We start from the raw sequence: 8,398 nt of genomic DNA on the forward strand, positions 1-8,398 counted from the left end.
CTTGGGATGATTTGGTGAACAAATTCCTATCTAAATTCTATCCACCTCAAAGGATCATAAGATTGAAGACAGAAGTGCAAACATTCACTCAAATGGATGGAGAATCACTCTATGAGGCATGGGAAAGATACAAGGCTCTGATTAGGAAGTGTCCACCTGAGATGTTTAGTGAATGAGACAGACTTCAGAATTTCTATGAGGGATTAACCTTGAAAGCTCAAGAATCCTTAGACTAATCTACAAGAGATTCATTACAACTAATGAAAATAGCAGAGGAAGCCCAGAATCTCATAGATACTGTGACCAACAATCAATACTTCTATGCTCATCAAAGGCAATGCCAACCAGTACAAAAAAAGGGTGTGTTGGAGCTTGAAGGAGTGGATACCATCTTGGCACAGAACAAGCTGATGCACCAGCAAATCTAACAACAAATAGAGCTGATGACAAAGAGAATTGATAGACTTTAAGTGGCTGCAGTTAACACAGCAAGCCAGCCCTCAAATGGAAGGAGCCAAAGTAATGAAGCCTCTGAGAAAAGTAACTATGAGCAGCAATTAGAACAAGTCCAATATATGCATAACAACTCAAACTCATCTCAGAATGAATTTCATGGAGATACATACAACTTATCATGGAAGAATCATCCCAATTTGAGGTGGGGTAATAATCCAAATTCATGGCAAAAGAATCACAATTCCAAAAACTCCCGCAACACAAACAATCAACCTCATTCATCCAATAACACTAACCAATATAGAAAACCACAAAATTCTTATCATCAACCCAGCAACAACTCACAAACCCACCAAAATAACTTCTCCCCACCACATTTCAATTCCCAGAACAATCATTTCAACAACCCAAATAACTTCAAGTAACAACAATCATATCCCAACATACCATCCATTGACCACCATAAAATCAGGATCTCAACTCTTGAGGCAACATTACAAGCACTTGCTCAAACCACACAGGATCTAGCAAAAGGGCAATAGAGTCTAATTAAAAGTCAAGATAGACAAGAGGTCACCATGAAGAATCTCAAAAGACAAATAGGACAATTGGCTAGACAAGCTGAAAGACCAACCAATGTTCTCCCAAGTGATACCATTCTAAACCCCAAAGAAGAACGTAAAACGATTCAACTTAGGAGTGGAAAACTCTTGGAGAATAACAAAGGTGACAAGGCTCACAATAAAGAAGAAATGATAGCGGAGGAAGAAGATCAAGAAGTTTCCAAGAGGAAGGAGGAAGAACCCCAAGCATCAAAGAAGGGAAAACAAGTCATGGAAGAGCATCTACAAGAAAAAAAGAAGGAGGTGAAGCTGTACACTCCCCCTCTTCCATATCCTCAAAGGTTCAAAAAGGAGCTTAAGGATCAACAATTTCCCAAGTTCTTAGAGGTCTTTAAGAAGTTGGAAATTAACATTCCCCTTGCTGAAGCATTAGAGTAGATGCCCCTATATGCAAAGTTTCTCAAGGAGCTCATTAACAAGAAAAGAAGCTGAAATGAAAAGGAAACAGAGATCTTGACTCAAGAGTGTAGTGCAGTGATCCAGAGAGGTTTACCACCAAAGCTCAAAGACCCTGGGAGTTTCATCATATCCTGCACCATAGGAAATATGACCTTGGAGAAAGCTCTCTATGATTTAGGTGCCAGTATCAACCTGATGCCTCTCTCATTAATGACGAAGCTTGCAATAGAAGAGGTTAAGCCAACAAGAATGTCACTCCAAATGGCTGATAGATCACTCAAGGTACCCAATGGAGTTGTAGAAAATTTGTTGGTGAAAGTTGGAAAATTCATTTTTCCTGCTGACTTTGTCATTTTAGACATGGAAGAAGAGGGGCACAACTCAATAATCCTAGGGAGACCTTTCTTGGCCACAGCAAGGGCTATTATTGATGTGGAGAAAGGTGAAATGACCCTCAGGGTGCATGATGAGCAAATGATCATCAATGTTTTTAAAGCCATGCAATACCCCCCCTGAGAAAGCACAGTACATGAGAGTGGAAATGATAGAAGACTTAGTGGAGGAAGTGTTTGAAGCCAACGATCAAGAGGAGCACGAGGAAGAGGTGGAAGCAGTTCAAGATGTTTTAGAAGAACAAGTGACTGAAATCTCCTTTAAAGGCAAGACGTAGGAAAAGCCAAAATAAGAATTAAAGACTCTTCCCCCACACCTTAAATATGCATTTTTTACTGAAGAGGATAGCTTGCCAGTGATTATTAGCTCTGCCTTAAGTGAAGAAGAAGAAGGAAAACTTCTAATTGTACTGAAAGATCACAAAGATGCATTAGGATGGACTATTGATGACTTGAAAGGCATAAGCCCTGCCATCTGTATGCACAAAATTTTGTTGGAAGAAGATTCAAGACCAGTGGTACAATCTCAGAGAAGGTTAAACCCAACTATGAAGGAGGTAGTCTAGAAGGAAGTGATGAAATTATGGAATGCTGGGATTATCTATCCAATCTCTGATAGCTCATGGGTCAGCCCAGTTCAAGTGGTGCCAAAGAAAGGTGGGATGACTATTATTGTTAATGAGAAGAATGAGCTCATTCCCACAAGAACAGTGACAGAGTGGAGGATGTGTATTGATTATAGAAGGCTGAATGATGCCATAAGAAAAGACCACTTCCCTCTCCCCTTCATTGACCAAATGCTTGAAAGGTTGGCCGGGCATGCTTATTATTGCTTCCTGGATGGATATTCTAGTTACAATCAAATAGTGGTTGACCCCATGGATCAAGAGAAAACTTCATTCACTTGTCCCTTTGGAGTCTTTGCATATAGAAGAATGCCATTCGGGTTGTGTAATGCTCCAGCTACCTTTCAGAGATGCATGTTATCAATCTTCTCAGATATGGTAGAAAAATTTATTGAAGTCTTTATGAACGATTTCTCTGTTTTTGGTAATACTTTCAATACTTGCTTGCATCATCTTACCCTAGTTTTAAAAATGTGCCAAGAAACCAATTTAGTTTTAAACTGGGAGAAATGCCATTTTATGGTACCCAAAGGAATTGTTCTTGGTCACAAAGTTTCAAAAAGGGGTATAGAGGTTGACAAGACAAAAGTGGAAATCATAGAGAAACTCCCTCTACCAACTAATGTGAGAGCTGTTAGAAGTTTCCTAGGGCATGCTGGATTCTATAGAAGATTCATCAAAGATTTTTCCAAAATAGCTAAACCACTAAGCAATTTGCTGGTGGTTGATAATTCTTTTGTGTTTTATGAAAGCTGTAAGCATGCCTTTGAAACTTTAAAAACAAAACTCACAACAACACCAATCATCATACCCCCAGATTGGGAGTTACCCTTTGAACTCATGTGTGATACAAGTGACCTTGCAATTGGTGCTATGTTGGGACAAAGGAAGGGCAATCTGCACCATGTCATTTACTATGCAAGCAAGGTATTGAATGAGGCACAAAAAAATACACCACAACAGAGAAGGAATTATTGGCTGTTGTTTATGCATTTGATAAGTTTAGAACATACTTGATTGGATCTAAAATTTTAGTCTATACTGATCATGCTGCCCTTAAGTATTTGATGTCAAAACAGGATGCCAAACCAAGGTCATTAGATGGATATTACTTCTACAAGAGTTTGACATTGAGATAAAGGATAGAAAAGAGAGTGAAAATCAAGTTGTTGATCACCTATCAAGGCTGCCGCAAGGAACTAATCAGGAAGTTGCCCAACCAGTAAATGAAAGCTTTTCAGACGAATACCTCTTGCAAATTCAACAAGTCCCTTGGTTTGCTGATATTACAAACTACAAGTTGGAAGGAAGATCCCTTAAGGGTTCGCCAAATAGCAAGTGAAGAAGCTACTTAATGAAGCTAGAAAGTTCTTGTGGGATGAACCATTTTTGTTTAGAAGGTGTCTAGATGGGGTGATTAGAAGGTGCATCCCTGAGAATGAGATGAAAGACATATTGTGGCACTGTCATGGTTCAGCTTATGGTGGACATTTTGGGCTAGAGAGAACAGCGGCTAAAGTGCTTCAAAGTGGATTCTATTGGCCAACAATATTCAAAGATGCTAGAGACTTTGTGCACCAATGCAATGAATGTCAGAGAGCTGGGGGACTAACAAGGAGAAATGAAATACCTCAAAACTACATTCTGGAAATAGAACTCTTTGACCTCTGGGGAATAGATTTCATGGGCCCTTTTCCCCAATCATACTCTTTTAAATACATACTGGTAGCAGTAGAATATGTCTCAAAATGGGTAGAGGCCATAGCCACAACCACCTGTGATGCATTTATCATTCTTTAATTCCTCAAAAGGCACATATTCACTAGATATGGGGTACCTAAGGGTCTTATTAGTGATGGTGGTATCCATTTTTTCAATAGACAAATGGAGAAATTACTTCACAAATATGGAGTAATTCATAAGGTGGCAACACCCTATCACTCCCAGACCAATGGCCAAGCTGAGTTGGCTAATAGAGAGCTGAAGAGGATTTTAGAAAAGACAGTGAAAGCCACAAGAAAGGATTGGGCCAGAAAGCTAGAAGATGCTCTCTGGGCATAAAGGACAGCATTCAAAACTCCTATTGGGAAATCACCTTTCCAGATGCTGTGTGGCAAATTCTGTCACGTCCCTGTGGAGCTAGAACACAAAGCATATTGGGCCACTAAGCTCCTTAACCTTGATTCTCAAGCAGCAGGAGAGAAGAGACTACTGCAACTGAATGAGTTGGATGAGTTCAGGTTGGAGGCCTATGAGAATGCCAAGATATACAAGGAAAAGGCCAAGAGATGGCGTGACAAAAGAATCTCAAAGAAAGAGTTCAAACTGGGACAGCAAGTACTTGTGTATAACTCTAGACTCAAGGTTTTCCCTGGCAAACTCAAGTCCAAATGGACCAGCCCCTATTTGGTAACAAAAGTTCTCCCGTATGGAAGTCTTGAACTTCTGAATGAAGTCACAAAGGACATCTTCACAGCAAATGGTCACAGAGCAAAGCATTATCTAGGAGTCCCTTGGAATAAAGAGGAAAGCATCCATGAGTTGGGATGAATGAGAAGGAAGGATGTCAAGCTAATGACATTAAAAGAGCGCTTGTTGGGAGGAAACCCAACCGGAGGTAGTTTTCTTTTCGTAGCTATTTAAATAAAGTTTGGTGTTGCACACCAAGAACAAATTTAAGAATGAATGTGTGGTTTTAAGTTTGGTGTTCCACCAAAGAGTTCATTAAGAACACATTACATTCTTCTGCAAGATTGATCACTAACCCCAAACAATTAGAGAAACTACTTAAAATATTTAGTTTCTAGTTCATTTTATTTTCTTTAAAAGCACAAGGTTTCATCTGATGCATAAAGACAGTAGCAAGAAACTAAGTTTGGTATTCACACACCAAAGTAAGTTCAAAAGTCTACAAACATTCATGCATGATTAACCATTTTTCAAGTGCTTGAGAACAAACAACTTCCACTATCATTGCAAAGAACTGGTCAGATTTTTGGAGGATTATACATCATCAACAAGAAAAACACAAAAGTTAAGGAGAATGATGAAGGACTAAGCAAGAGATCTCTAACAGGTTGTATTGATAAGTGCTTGTTTTATTATGAAAAAAAATTGGTTTGATTGAAAGTGGTATTGTATCTCTATCTGTCTGCTTAGAATAGTTTATCTGTAGTCCAATAATGATTACTTGATATATCATAACACTATACTCTTGAAAAACTTGCTGACACTCAATATTTTCAAAAATGCATCAAAGAACAATTCTTTGAAAAGAAGGGTTGAGGAATCAAAAATTTATTTTGAGGCAAGCAAAAGATTAAGAGAAGTAGTGGTTCTAGTTGAATGATTGTTTATTGAGGTTGCATGTTTATGAATATTTACATGGGAGCTCATAGGAAGGAAATAGAATTCAAAGAAATGTTGTGGAAATTCTCAAACATTTATTGATCCAAGAAGCAGCAACAAAAAAATAAAAGAAACAAAAAACAAAATAATGTGGCAAAGGACTTTGAGCATCAATTACTAGGAAGAAAAAGAAAGAAAGAAGAACTCAAAGAGTTACTATCCTAGTTAAATGCTTGTGGAAGAATTGTGTCAAAGAGAGAGGCTTGAACAAGTAAATCCTAAGGGGTGCTTCAACACCTAATACCCTAAGACCAACTGGTTTGGAAGTATTGATTGAAAGCTTATTTAAAGAGCTGCTTTGAGACATGACATTTAGAGTTAATGCCAAAACACAGAAACCATGAGCTGCTTCAAGGTGATTACCTATAGAGAGATATCCATGATATCATTTGAAGAAAAATCCTAAGATCTAAGACTTCTAATATGTAGGGACTAGTAAGCACTGAAACCCTTGCATGAGCATATAAATTAGAGTTCACCCCACTATCACTTAATTGGTGTTGTGATGACAAGTCATCTTATGCTAGTTTTACTAGCATTTTTCTTTGCTTTTATTATGTTTATTACACTTTCCTGCATCCTAAGTAAGTAATTAGAGTTCAATTTCATATTTACCTTGACCCTATCAAAGATTGTTAATTTTATGCAAAACCATGAGATTTGTGCACAATTTAGTTGATTATTATGAATGATGCAAAACCTTGTGATTTTAGCTAGGCTTTGATTGCTTGATTGGTTGATCTCAGGTGCAAAATGATGAAAAGAAAAAGGCAAAGAAACAAGGTGCAAACGAACACTGCGTTCATTTGATAAACACCACGTTTACATGCGACGCGCATGCGTACAAGGCACTTCCGCGTGGATGAGCAATATGGAAATTCACGCGTACGCACGCATGGCGCGCACGCGTGAATTGAGGATTAACGTTCATAAGAAATGAACGCTAAATTAACTTGGAACAAACGCCTGTGATACTTTCAAGTTTGAATTCGAAGATGGGCATGGACGCGCACGTGTACATGGCGCGCACGCGTCGATATGACAAGAGTGGTGCTGGGCGCAGACGCGTACATGACGCTAGATGCAGAAGTGGCATTTCATCATCCACGCGCATGCGCACTGGAGTCACATGCATGGACAGCGTTCATGGCACGAACGTAGCATTCAGTTAATGAATGCTACCAAGGACGCGCATGCACACATGGTACGCGTGAACATGGTTGAAGTAGAAGACAGCATCGACGCGCACGCACGCAGTATGCGCACGCGTCGATAGGGAAAAAGCCAGGGACGTGCACGCACCAAGGGCGTGCACGCATCGGTGAATGAACGTAGCGTCCACTCTGAAAATGCTACATTCTTCTGAAGCAGACCCCAACCACACCAGCTGAGAACCCAGTCTGATACATTTCATCAAAGGCCAGAAAGCCCACTCCAAGTATTGGGATGACAAAATTAGAAAGTGTATAAATAGGAGAATATTCAATTTCATTAGGACCTTCTCTTTTGGATATTTTTATTTGAGCTTTCTTTTAGTTATTTCTTGGAGTTTTAGATCTGAGTTTATTTTTCTTTTATGTTCTTTATTTTCTTCTTCTGCAATTGATTTTCTGTTTTGGGTTCTAGAGCAATGATGAACTAAACCCCACCTTCATTAGGGGGAGGAGCTCTATTGTAATTCTCATCAATCAATGAAATTCTTCTTCTTCTCTATTCATCTTTGTAGCTATTGGGTACCTTCTGTTTTGATTTAGAATTCTTCACTCTGGAAGGAGGTTGAATTCATGAATGCTTGTGTGAGCCTCGGAAGGGGAATAACTTGCATTAGAATTGGAGCTCTATCCTTCACTACTCTCTTGATCAACACCATTCGAGAGGAATTGAGATCTTGGGAGTTACTGTGGCTTACGGATGAGAGAGTTGCACTTAACCTCTTCTCATGATAATTGGATCAAGGAATTGGCAAGATTGATTGTGATTTGAGAGATTGGGTTGCCAAGGAATTGGGATCCAATCAATTTTAATCTGCTATAGATCTACTAGATGATTGAGAAATAAGTTGAGACCAGTTGATTCACGAAGGATTATAGTATCTCCAATCCCTAATGAATCACTTCCATTGAATTTCCTTCACTTTGATTCCTCTGCACTTGCTGCAACTTACATTTATTAGTTTCGTTTGATTCCCAATACCTAAGTCCCTTTATTATTCATGCAATTTGAGTTTTCTTGCTATTTCGTATTCCTGTACTTTTAATTCTAGCATTTTAAGATTCAGTTCTTTACTTTTCTTTCACTTTGAGATTCAGCACTTTTAATTTCTTGCACCTTAAGTTACTGTCAAATTTAGTTTTATGCCATTTACTTCCTTCCAATTTACTTTCAGGAATCTAAATTCCTTGTCATTTACTTTTTGTTAAATCAATTCCACTCAATTCATCAATATTCACTTAACTAAATTCATCACCTAACTAAAGTTGCTCAATCATTCAAT

General features: G+C 38.6%; 1 protein-coding gene across 1 annotated transcript; it reads left to right on the forward strand.

Moving 5' to 3' along the window:
- Positions 1-1,625: 1,625 nt before the first annotated feature.
- Positions 1,626-1,994, forward strand: LOC130934164 (uncharacterized). The gene has a single exon (XM_057863750.1). The coding sequence runs from the start codon at positions 1,626-1,628 to the stop codon at positions 1,992-1,994; it is 369 nt and encodes a 122-aa protein (XP_057719733.1).
- Positions 1,995-8,398: the final 6,404 nt, after the last annotated feature.

This window comes from Arachis stenosperma, chromosome 6 (assembly GCF_014773155.1).
Source record: "Arachis stenosperma cultivar V10309 chromosome 6, arast.V10309.gnm1.PFL2, whole genome shotgun sequence".
Classification (NCBI taxonomy): Eukaryota; Viridiplantae; Streptophyta; class Magnoliopsida; order Fabales; family Fabaceae; genus Arachis; species Arachis stenosperma.

Bases quoted from the DNA above. Each gene is read 5' to 3' on its own strand.
- LOC130934164 (XM_057863750.1), top strand. From the start codon at position 1,626: ATGACCTTGGAGAAAGCTCTCTATGATTTAGGTGCCAGTATCAACCTG.